The sequence below is a fragment of the Argentina silus genome (assembly GCF_951799395.1).
Source record: "Argentina silus genome assembly, chromosome: 1".
Classification (NCBI taxonomy): domain Eukaryota; kingdom Metazoa; phylum Chordata; class Actinopteri; order Argentiniformes; family Argentinidae; genus Argentina; species Argentina silus.
The window spans coordinates 29,559,808-29,572,922 of NC_139655.1; the positions used below are offsets into that span (position 1 = coordinate 29,559,808).

The 13,115-nt window shown below is 45.3% G+C and overlaps 1 protein-coding gene across 1 annotated transcript in view; it reads left to right on the forward strand.

Annotated features, from left to right (window-relative positions):
* Positions 1-349: 349 nt before the first annotated feature.
* arfgef1 (ADP-ribosylation factor guanine nucleotide-exchange factor 1 (brefeldin A-inhibited)) overlaps positions 350-13,115 on the forward strand; it is a gene marked incomplete at its 3' end in the record, with an annotated part of 45,537 nt that continues 32,771 nt past the window's right edge. Inside the window, exon 1 of the mRNA XM_083681905.1 lies at positions 350-641. Coding sequence (XP_083538031.1) covers positions 518-641 — 124 coding nt within the window. The 5' untranslated portion in view covers positions 350-517. The remainder of the gene's footprint in view (positions 642-13,115) is intronic.

Sequence of the window (13,115 nt, forward strand, 5' to 3'; positions counted from 1 at the left end):
ATGAAGGTGAATAGCACCTCCTACAGTGCCTTTGCTGTATCATTGCACAGGTGCATGAGTTTAGGGGGAGGATTGCAAAGCAGCCAACAATGTTTATTTATTTTGATTATCGAAATCACATTCATATTCATGATTTATATGATCACAATTTTAGAAATAACACGCGCGCCCACAAGCACTCTGGCAGTCACATAACCGGTGAACTCTCTCTCTCTTTCTCGCTCGCTCGCTCGCTCTCTCTCTCCCCCTCTCTCTCTCTCCCCCGTCGCTCCTTGAACCACTGCCTGGCTCACCCTGCTGCCTCACTGCGGCCGTTTTTAACGTGCGTGACGTCGCTTCCTTCCAACATGGCGCAGGCAGGTTGCTAAAGGAAATCTGAGGGATTTACCCCACCTTCTGTGTTTATTTATGTTTGTATGTTAGGGCCACAGCGACTGTCATTTTAAAAAGGATAGATCTATCTCAAACGGTTGCAGCTCTTGGGACAGGTAGCTCCTCGCCCCAATTCCGGTGCGTCATGTATGAGGGTAAAAAGACGAAAAACATGTTTTTAACCCGAGCTTTGGAAAAGATCCTAGCCGACAAGGAGGTAAAAAAGGCTCATCATTCTCAATTGCGCAAAGCATGCGAGGTGGCATTAGGTAAGTTTTACTGTTACATTGTTACAGTCTTAGATTGTCATTGATTTGTACACGTCATGTACGCCTGGCTGATCTTGCCAGTTATGTTTGGCTGCTACAGTGTCGCAACAAAATAATTGTATTTGGCAACATTTGCGCCGTGCGTTACGGAAGTTTTATGTTCATTATTTTATTGTGTAATATGTTCATTAGAATGTAAAGGGATATGTTGAATTTACATCGATGGTCTGTGAGATTATCATTGGTTAGTTGTGAAATACGGAAATGGTGCAAATGAAAGGGGTGGGTGCCTCCTTTGACAGTTGAAGGCTGTACGCATGCAACTTACAATTATAGACTTAACAATACAACGCCTTGAAATAACCAGTCAGCTACAGTATTAACTGAAAGTTCACGGTCACTGTTTTCAGTGTAACGTTATAGAATTGTATTGCCTACGACCCATCACGGGCTAGAGTTAGGGCAGGCTTCCTCAATATCGTATCCCATGAAGAATAAGCAACTGTGACAAGTGTTAATTTGAAATGTATGTTTTCACTTCAGTTGTTGTGTCTAATGTGTAAATAATTCACCAGGGATCGCTTTCACCCCTTCCCTATGCGCCTGACTGATCTCGAAATGTTGCGCTGCCCTGCGCGAGGGAGTGGTGTTGAGGGGAAAAAACAAGTAGCGCTGAATGTTGGCTACTGATTGTCTTTGGAGACCGGGGTTTATATGTCCTGGGTTGTCTCCAGCTGTAGGCTACCTGAGACTTGAGAAAGATAAAGCTGACAATAATGACAGCTGTCATGTCAGCGCCATCATTCGCACTTGCAGCAGGTGCATTTTGCGGAAACGCGTCCTCTTTCCCGTCTGTCTCTGACGCTTTTCTGGTCGTATTTTACTCATTGGACATAGGAAGTAGTATGTCTATAGGCCAATCTCAACTTTAAATGAAACATTCCGATGTTCCACTGAAGGTCACAGCAGGGTTTCCTGTGCCCTCATAAACATTTTAGTTCAACTCCGTGTGTGTCTGCAAGTTGGCAGTAGGCTTGGAACAAGTGAGGCTCTGTTCAGCAACATTAGTAATTTGACACTGCCGGTGAAACAATGAACCCACGTTTGTTGTTGTGCACCCAGTGAGCCTACCTTCCTCCTAGCTCTGGGTGGATAGCACAACACTAAAGGATTGTTTGTGCATGCCCAAGGCCACTTCTGCAAATGTCCTAGTCTTGCTCTTTCAATAGCTCTAAAACTGCCTGTGCTATGATTGCTAAATTATTTATTTCTGCATCTGCAAGGTTCCCCATTGTCTTATAACTGGGCTATGATAGAAGCATATGAGATTAGTTGTGGTAGAGGCTGTTATGGCCTTCATAAACTCTAAAAGAAAAAAGAGACTAGAACCTCAGAGTGTGTGGGTGTTTTTCAAGGGCAGTCAATGTAACACAGTGCTTCCTCATACCTATTAGCAGATAAGGAAAAACACCCATATGGTGTAGGATAATGACTAAAAGCAGTAAAGTAAATCTTTGAATGTTTTGAAGCGATTCAAAAAGCGATTCTTGTGGCAGGATTTGTCATTTGAGTTGTGGAGTATTTTGAAGGCCACTGAAAATCTCTGAAACTGAAGTAACTACATGTCAAAACAACTGGGTGACCCAGTAAAGGCCTACTTATGGAGTTACATAATCTTCTCTTTGCCTTGGGGCAGTGAGACATCTCAGAGAGAATGCCACTATACTTCCAGTCTGCTGCCCTCTCACTCACAGTCCCCCAGATCAGGACACATACAGTACAGTGTATTTGTTTATCAGGTTCCCATTTAGCTGCTGCACATGCAGCCACTACTCTCTCTGGGGTTTACATGAGGTAGAACATGGAAGAGTACAGAACAGCTATAGATAGAACAGTTACAAACAAGAACAACATAAATATACATGAATGACATAATATAATGCATAAAAAATAAATAAATAATACTAATAATACATAAATAATAAAATAAGATGAGTCATATATTGTCAAGACACCAAGAAACAACAACACTTTTTACACTCTATCCATATATACATATTCAGTTAAATTAGATCCTTAGAAAGAGGAGAGGCACTGTGATACAATATGTTTTTGTATCTGTTTTTTCCAAGTCAGTGAGTCCTCATTCCCTCACCCCCTTCACTGTCCTCCTCTTTGGGACATCTTATACCCATTTCCAATAAACTGTACTGCTTACACCATTCCGATTAAGATCTATAGTAAGTACCTTAGTGTAGGGGCTAGGGGTTGATTTGGAATTGGACAGTCCTCGCTCTCTGATTATTTTATGATGATCCAGAGACCTACGGTGTTTAGATCCTATCATATACTTGGACCAGGGCTGTTGTGCCAGATGTTATTCACTTCTATTTGGTGCATGTTGTAGTGTGCATGTTGTAGTGTAGACTAGAAGTTGAGCCCTACTTTAGCTATTCTCTCATTGTGTGAACAATATCCACATTTGTTTTTGTTGGCCAGCCTCCGACTGAGTCAGTTCTTGCTTTCGCTCTCAACTTGACCTTTGCTTCTTTCTTTTTTTTAACGATAAACAACATTTGACAGTTACCATAGCACATTGTATCACTTTCTCACGTTCTCAAAGAGAGTGAGAAAAGTAGTGGAAGCATGAGTTCATTTATGTTAGGATCACACAGTCATCTTAATTCCTTGCCATGAGAGAAACAGGCAGAGAGAGAGAGGAGGAGACAGAGTTGACTGGAGACATCAAAGACATTCAGACGCAGTAACTGCCCACCTATTCTGAGAAATAGCGGTTGTGATTCATTCCCATTCATGATGATTAAACAGTTTTCAATGACAGGCTGAGTTCCAAGTTGGTAACCAATTTGTGTCATATTCTGCCTATTGATTTCTTACTTGCCAACACACTAGTATGTTAGTTGTATGTCATCATTGGCTCTACAACTTCTACATCTTTCTTTAAACAGCTCCTACCCATAAGATCTGAAGGGACCCGATTGGTGAATTGTTCCAGAAACTCTCAACCAAATAGACTAGGTGCAGCTAAGTTATTAACTAACCTGTCTATCCATCTATCTACCTTCTATATCTATCCATTTCAGATCTGCAAACACTAAAAGGGTAGGAGCTAGGGGTTGTTTTTCTAAGTAAGCAGTTGGAAAATCCAAATCCAAGCTGGCTTAAAGGCACCTCATCTCCATCTTGAGGGTGGAGCGTCATTGCTTTATGAGAGGTCACAGTGTCCAGCAGCCCTGCAGCACATAACTCTCATTCCACAGTCCTCCGCTTTCTCAGTTCACAACAGCTTGTGAATACATTCAGCTCACCCTGAGGCGTTGTTGTTGGGAATGGGACCTACTGCATTTCAAATGTTAATAGCAGTCTATCCTCAACATTCCTCAATATTTTTATATTCATGTCGTGTACTGTCTGGATTAGTCCTATGTAGTGGGTGTTTTAAAGTGGTCATATGAATATTAGTCACTGGCTGTTCTTGATAGACCTGAAAGGAGCAAACCTCTTGTTGTTTATGCCTACCAGTTGAAATGCTGCTTAGTCAGCATAGGGGACGTGCAGCACAGGACAGGACAGTATAGACAGTGGTATTCTGCTGTTTGACCTTTGGGTGTCCATGTATGCTTCTAGAGACAGAGCTGCTATTGTTTCCCTCATGTACACTGGCTGCAGTTTACGTTCAGCGAAAAAAGCCCAGAATGAACACACATTTAAATATTCATGAATCAAGACACACCATATTTAAGTGCAAAACAGTCATGCCCCCATCAAGGGTCTAGTTCACTTAATTTCACTCCACCTGCCAAAAACAGTAAAAAGTATTCTTCCTGAAAGTCGAAGTAAATGGGGATTTATACTTGCATTTTCTAGCTTGGAAAGTATGTGGAGAATGTGTGTGTACTGTTCAGGAAGAATGCATGAGCTGATAGTAGTTAAGAATTCCTTATACGGTCTCCAAGGAGCATCTTTCTCCTTAAATCGCTTATCAGTCATCTCTGTTATGGACTATTTCAGTCCTGTTTAGTTATGTTGTTTAGCCGGTCCTCCTCACAGCATCATGGTGGTTCTGTGGTCCTCAATCAGTCAAAGGAATTTCATGGTCAAAATCTTAATCCTGAGTGGAATTCCAAGGCTTTTTTTTAAAGACGGAATTACTGTTGTACTTGTCCGAGTTAGACTGAGGCAAATCAATTCCATTTCTCAATTTCAGCCTTTTTTAGGAGGCACTTTGTGTGGCTGGAGCTCCACTTTGAACGTAATCGACACACTTCAAATGCTTAGCAATTCTGAGACAGCGTAATAGCAAAGTAAGTGTTCCATAGCCTTTACTCAAAGGCTGTTCTGAACAATTGTACAATATCGAAATATATTACTAATGTGCTGAGAGCTTTCAAAGATCTGTGTGTTTTGAATGTGGTAAAGCAAGCTTTCAGGACAGAGGTAGACCTTAACATTACCATGCAAGGTAAGGTATCTGCCAACACAGTGATACATCTTTATCCCACAGAAGTGGGATGCTTTTGCCCAGACTGTAAAATTGAAGTTAGACCAAAGACAAACCATGCTGTTTCTCTGGCTGGATTCAATAATGTCACTCTTTAACAGGTGGCAGTTTACCAAGGGCATAGAGGTTGAATCTCAGAGAAGATACATCATACCCTTTGCAATTTGTATGCACTTGAAGTATAAAAGACTCGGTATATGGAGACTACTCATTGGCCACTTTGTCGCTAGGGGTAACTGAGCCACTGGGCTGCTACTATTGGAGAGTGAGACCCGTCAGGTCATTAGGCACTGTGAACACATGGTCTCCATGATAAGCCCAATAATGGATCCAATTTGTTAATTACATTTTCATTGCGACTCCCAAAGGACCTGTATACACCATTGCTCTCCTCTTGCACACAAAACAAATGGGTTGGAAATTGCACCACACGGTACTTACACATTTCCACGGTTTTGAATCGGGAAAGCAGAAACCTAAATCCTTATTGGGATACAATAATATCTGTACGAAGAGAGTTTGGATGTGTTAAACCAACAAGCGTTTACTTTAGACTGCTTCTTCAACGCAGTCTACACATTAGTGACAGAAATTCAGCACAACAAAGTGGGTGAAGCCAGATATATTCCAACTCCAAAACTGTCTGAAGCCGGGACACAGCAGGCAATCCACTGATAGAACTGGCAAGTCTCACTGTGGGTGAGAAACTGTAAATGAGTGAAGAGACGGCAGCTTTCAGCCATATTTTATCCTTTATTGTCAGTGTTCTAGAAAATTTCACTGCAATAGATTTGATCTCCCCAGGCTGTGAAGCAGTTCTTTCCGTAAATAGAGACAGATCTGTGTGTGTGTGTGTGTGTGTGTGTGTGTGTGTGTGTGTGTGTGTGTGAGTGAAGTCTGCAAATACCACACACATGTACACAAATAAACCTGTACACACACACACACACACACGTGCACACACACACATACGGTGGTGCAAACACACACAAACACTCATCTCTTTCACTCCCTGTCACTCCCTGCCTACACACACACACACACACACACACACACACACACACACACACACACACACACACTCACAGTCAAATTCCGTAGAGGAGCTGGCCTGAAGTGTGTGTTGGGAAATGGAATCTGGCCAAGCCCTACCGCAGGGTATTGTTGTTTAGTGTGAATGTGGCGAGTTAATTTGGTTTACAGCAGGCTGCTCCAGCAGTGAGACGCCGGGCTGAGGACTGTCTGAAGCAGAGCTAGAAGAACAGAAGAGAGAATAGAAAAGAGGACATAAGAACAGAACAGAGGAAAGAAACGAAGAGGAGAACAGACAAGAAGAAAGGAGAGGAGAACAGACAAGAAGAAAGGAGAGGAGAACAGAGGAAAACAGAAAAGACGAGAGGAGAAGTGGAGCAGAGAAGAGAAGTGCTTTAGACCCCATGGTGAGCGGCGCTCCTGGCTTCGCCCTCCCAGACTGCGTGCAGACAGCCCGACTCTTCCTCAAGCCCGCAGGGTCAAGTGTCCGGATAATTAGCAGCAAGGAGATAAATCCTCTCGATAGGTTGAACCAGATCTAAAAACGAAAAAGAAAGCTTTTATCTGGAAGACCCACAGATTTGGAGGAAAGCACCTCTCACTGTGTTTTTTTTTTTTTTCTTTGGCAGATAATTAGTTCCACCGATACCCTATCCATAATACATGACTGCTGCGCGCCAGTGCCTTGTTCAGTCTTAGGACAGGTGATGAATTAATTATCCTTCAACCACAAACAGATGAGAGAAAGGGAATGGAGAGATTCCCCCCTCCCTCCCTCCCTCCCTCCCTCCCTCCCTCCCTCTCATCGGATGTTGGAAGAGTTACAATGCTCATATTTTAGCAGATTGTGCCATCTGTGTTCATCTGAGGCAAGCTGACACAAAGCTAACGACACATCTCCATTACTAAAGGAGATGGAAAGAGAGAGGAGAGTATAGGAAGGAGGGAGAGGTAGGGAGGGAGAGGTAGGGAGGGAGAGGTAGGGAGGGAGAGTGTGAGTGGATGGAGAGAGGGAAGGCAAGGCAATACTTAGGGAGAGAGGGATTGAAGGGGTGAGAGAGAGAGTGAGAATGAGAACGAATGAACGAGAGAACAGAGGGATGTCATGCCAGCTTGGTCCTCACATCCAGCATGCTGCGTAGTGAAGGAGTACAAGGTGGATGAGAGAGGGCACATTGGCAGAATGAGGTGAGGGAGTGTGTAGTGTGTAGTGTGCAGGGCACCTACTCCTTTGTTGTTTCCCCACCATTTCCCTGCTATTAATCTCCACAGCCTCCCTTCCCCCAATAAATCAACACACCAAACTCTTGTTTATAGTGTAGAAATATTACAAATGGATTCCTAGAGACAGCAGCTCCATAATCACGGCCTGCCAGCTGACTCGTAGTGCTCTGTAAATGTTTGAGAATGAGAGAGAGAGAGAGAGAGAGAGAGTGTGTGCGTGTGTGTGCGTGTGTGTGTGTGTGTGTGTGTGTGTGTGTGTGTGTGTGTGTGTGTGTGTGCGCGTGTGTGTGTGTGTGTGCGCACCTCTGCCACAGCAGTCAGTCAGTGCAGTGATTAGAAAGGGGCTTAAGCAAAGCGTGTGTGAGTGGGCCGGACCCCCCCCCCCCCCCCACATACACATACACACACACACACACACACACACATTAGGTAGTCCAGACAACCCCTGGCACTATTTCCTGCCTCCAAATATAATTAGTGCGGTGCAGCCTTCTCCTTTCACCCAGTACAATGGAAATGTCGGGGGTCTGATTTTTCTCAGGCTCACCATGGCAGCAGCAGCTGCCCCCCCCACCTCTCCCCCAGTTGATCAATGATCTGGTAGGAGATAAGGGGAGTAGGTGGAGGTTGCCTCTGACGCACAGGTCCAGGATCAGATTACCCAAGGCCCCTTGCCATTCTCAATCACCAGGGTGATGAATACATAGCTGACCTTGGACCAGTGGTTTGTGGCAACCCTGCCTCGTTGGACTGTGTGTGTGTGTGTGTGTGTGTGTGTGTGTGTGTGTGTGTGTGTGTGTGTGTGTGTCTGTGTGGGTGTGCGCGTGTGTGTGTGCATGTGCTGTCGCACACAGATTGGGCAAAGTGTGTCTGCAAACAACCTCATCATTGGGGTTCTAAGAAAAAGGATTTTAAAGATTGTGCTTGACTTACATTCTGTGGACCTCGATGTCACATAACAATACAGTGACTCATTTTCAAAAGTCGTGACATTCAAAATCTTGTATCTTCTCTTGATAAAAGCAACATTTCAGATACTGTGGCTCAGCCCAAGGTTTCATGCGGTTGAGCGATGTCGTACTGGAGATAGTTGGTGACATCCTCTCTTCAGGGGGAAGGTACACACACACACACACACACACACTTCAAAGGAACACCTTGTCCTACACACACACACACACACACACACACACACACTTCAAAGGAACACCTTGTCCTACGCACACATAAGCACACACACACACACACACACACACACACACACACACACACACACACACTGTTCTTGTGAAAAGAGAACAGAACATCACAGCACACTTACCAGCCATTGAGTGAATGGTGGTTTTCTAGCACTCAGATGAATGGGGCTCAAAATGTGATGAAACGGCAGGTTTGCAATCCTATCGAGGTCTGAATGTTTCGATTGTAACAGAATTTGACATTTGCCAACCTGTAATTAAATCACTGAACCATTCTCCAAGCTTTAATGTTTGCTAAACACATTTTGTGGGTCTCCGTCTAAATTGTCCTCTCATCTAAATTCCACCTGGCAGCCCACCGTATTCAACCAATCCTTCCCAGCTAGAAATCCTATAGCAGCACACCTCCATTCCTTGCCTGCCTGCCTGCCTGCTGTGTAGGCCTATCGATCTGGAGGAGCAGGAATCTCTGCAGCCTGGAGGGGCGGGAAGGAATCATGGGTTAGTGAGGCGGGCGGGCGGGCGGGCGGGCGGGCGAGGGAGGGAGGGGAAACGGTGTTGGACAGAATGTTTTGGGTTCAAGTCAGACTCCGTCTCAGTGTTGGATCAGTGCCAGATGCAGATACGCTGGAATTTGATTGACCGCTGACCCCTGTGTGTGTGTGTGTGTGTGTGTGTGTGTGTGTGTGTGTGTGTGTGTGTGTGTGTGTGTGTGTGTGTGTGTGTGTGTGTGTGTGTGTGTGTGTGTGTGTGTGTGTGTGTGTGTGTGTGTGTGTGTGTGTGTGTGTGTGTGTGTGTGTGTGTGTGTGTGTGTGTGTGTGTGTGTGTGTGTGTTTTTGCCCTGACCTGGCTGTGCTACAAGGTTATACGGTGCATGTACCAACACTGAAAAGCTTTCTCCTTCGAATTGCTGACTGATATGAAAGGAATGAGGATGATGGGAATGGAAGTCCATCTATGTTGTAACCTAGTTTGAACTATATTTAATTCCCACCTTGTCTCCTTCACCTGCTCTAGTCCCCTCATAGGGCTTATCATCTCAGGTAAGGAGAGCAGTAATAGTCATGTTTGTGTGTGAGTACACGCGCATGTGTGTCTAGGACAAGGAGTTCCTTAGAAGTGTGTGTGTGTGTGTGTGTGTGGAGAAAGCCCTTTTTAGGTCTGGCAAGAGAAGAATGTCTCATTGAGATGTCAGAGTGAAAAGCCAATCCGTCCCTGGTGATGTCTTATCATGCACGCACACCATGTGAGAGTGGGGAGCAGGTGGCAGACTTAGAAATGTTTAGGGAGCTAGCTGCTGCTAAATGAATCTCTCTTTCTTTCTCTCAAACACACACTCTTTTCTTTCTTCCCCCTACCCCTCCCCGGCCCATAGGTAGTTGCTGGGGCTCTGTCTCTTCTCCGTGAGTCACGTGACGTGCTGCAGGGTGTCTCCAGACATGTCTGTTTATCTCCTGCCGACGGAGCAGCAGTGTGTATTAATGCCAAGCGGCAGGCTATTCAGCAGTCGACAGCTTGCTCCTTAATTGATGTAAAACACTTTTGAGTGTGTGTGTGTGTGTGTGTGTGTGTGTGTGTGTGTGTGTGTGTGTGTGTGTGTGTGTGTGTGTGTGTTTGTGTGATAGAGAGTGTAGACAGGGAGTGAGAGAGATGGTGTGTGCGCCCGCGCATCTCACTGGCAGAGAGGCTGTTTATTACTGTTTATTACTGTTTATTAGTATTAGTGTTGACCAGCTTGAGGCAGCGAGAATGTTGGACCAGGTGAAACCATCCTTCCAGCCTCGCCACTGTCTGCGGGCCCCGTTTGTACGCATCATCAGACGACGCCACTCACCTGCACGCAAAGCTAGAACCCTGAAGGCAGTTTGTGGTGCGGTACCGTCTAATTGAAGCTCCCAATACCTGCCGAGGAGAGATGTCATGGGGTGAATATGGCCTTTGAAATGGGCCGCTTTAAATGAGCCTGAGTCTTTATTGAATCAGGAGTCAGGAGCGATCAGAGGACGGCTGCCAGCAGTGGATGATGTGTGGACGGGATAAACAATCCAACACGTTTATCTATTTACACTGTAAATAGTGACATTTTGACCATTTCAGCTTTTTTAGCTTTAAAAAACATCTCTAAACGACATTTTTTTTTTTTCATTTGAATCCATTTCAATGACATTTTTGAAAGTACATTCAAGCCAATTCAATGTTTGTTTTTTTAATGATTTTTTTTGTGGATTTTTAATTCAATATTTACACATTTGAATGGATCAGAAGCGAAGGCCATCCTTGATTAAAAGGTTACACAACCACAACACAGCACCACTGCTTTAGCCACCTCTCCTGCAGCAGCTCCCATGCAGTGAGAGAGAGGAGACCTGTGAAGTCAGGGAGGATAGCAGAGGCGACTGTGGCTCCATGTGACAGACATTCCCAGTGGGGTACATGTTTCATTGCTAGTTCTCTGGAATGCCTTGTCACGCCACGCAGGCAGGCAGACAGGCAGACAGGCAGACAGACAGGCAGACAGACAGCTGTGTCTTCCACAGCCGATGTTGTGAGCAGCTAGCAGCTTCTCAGTGGGAGGGGAGCAGGTTGTTTGTTTGTGTGTGACTGTGCTGCTCTGCTTCAGAGAGCTATGTACAGTATGACTAGGTTGTGATGGATTGCTAATGCTAATGTTGCCTCAGAGAAGCGGTCTACAAGCAGTGTAGCCTCACTGGAAAAATGAGGTTTCTGACAGAGGTTTAGACCTTTATGTGGCAGGAAGTCGTGGTCTTAACTGTGCCTGATAGTGTTGTCAACAGTTTTTAGTTTGGTGCAGGTTGGATTTCATACTCGGTGATCGTTGATTGCCCTTTTCCGTTGAGGCGGTTTACTGTTTTCTTTCTGTAAACCCACTCCAGTTGTAGTTGAAGCATGTGACCCTGTTTGGTCCTGTTTGGAGTGGGCTGTGTTTATCACACTGTCTCAGTGACAAGCCTGTCATCACAGGCGGGGTTGTTGTGCTTCTCTGTCTCAGAAAAACAGCCCTCTCCCATGGGAGCTCTGTAGTGGTGTTGTAACACACACACACACACACACACACACACATACACACAGTATCATGAGAGAGAACACACTCACAAAAGCTTGGTGCTATATTTCTAAATGTGTGCTACAGTAGTTATGTACTCCACACTGTTGTTTTATATAGCCTGTTAATGGAGCAAGTAGACTATGGTACATGAACTGATATGGGCGGTAGAAGTGGATTGTTTATTTATGTTTCTCTTTCGAAGGTGGTTCTGCTGTGAGGTCAAGGTTGTCTTACTGTACAGACCTGCCTCTCAACATCTCATGTGTTCTTCACAGACCGTGTATGTTGTGGTGTCGTCCTATCAGAATATGGGTTTTTACTGTACCTTGCTGGTCCAACTCTTTATTTGATTGAAACACATCTTCTATCCTTAGCAGACTGGGATTACAGCAAAATGAACACCATTAGATAAGTGTGGCTGTTCTGTCTTTATAAAAAAAAATGGCGCTGGGGGAAAGAAGTTGATTTCCATTTTTTGGCCCTTAGCACAGTAGCTGGACAGTAGCCAAGACCGTATCATAACGTTGAGCCCTATTATGTGTCGATGAAGGCAGATGGGCAGGTCTGCTGGCTATGAATTTCATGAAGAGTTCCGGTTCTTCATTGGCCCAGGAGAGGACAAAGGGCGTTGTATAGGGTGGCTGATATCATTTTCCAGAGGTGAAGTACATGACTTACACACACTGTGTGTGTGTGTGTGTGTGTGTGTGTGTGTGTGTGTGTGTGTGTGTGTGTGTGTGTGTGTGTGTGTGTGTGTGTGTGTGTGTGTGTGTGTGTGCGCGCGCGTGCGCGCATGTGTGCGTGAACAATGTAAGTGTGAGAGTATCTTTCTCTGCGTGCTTGCGAGAAAACTTTTATGGACATGGGCGGGGAGGGAGGGAGGGAGGGAGGAGTTATTAGCCCCCTTTTCCACTGCCATTCTCAGCCCAGCCCAGTGACAGCCTTGGGGCTCTTTGACTGGATGACAGTCCTTGGGTCCTGGGGACAAACGGGCTGTAGAGAAGAAAATCCCACACTTTGATATCTGGGCTGGAGACTAGAGATGACTAGAGGGCTGGCCTGGCATTTCAAGTCTCTACTACAGAGCTACTACCCAGCAGAATGCAGCCGTGCGTGTCGCACACACACACACACACACACACACACACACCGCATGTCTAGGGCTGCTGGGTACTGAAATGATTGGCTCCTTAGTGGTGCCAAGCGTCTGAGACATCCAAAGCACACCGATGCTGTCCTGGCGTGGGTTTAGGGTCAAGGCTTAGGGTGAGGGTGAGGTCAGGGGTTAGGGTTGACATGCATCTTGACATGGCAGTGCTTGCGGTTGTCACAGCGCCAGATATGGTTGTTGGATGAGGGGGGGGTCTGTCAAGGTTTAGGCCCACATTCACTCTGTAGGTCTAATGGAAGCCACAGAGGCTTGCTTTGTC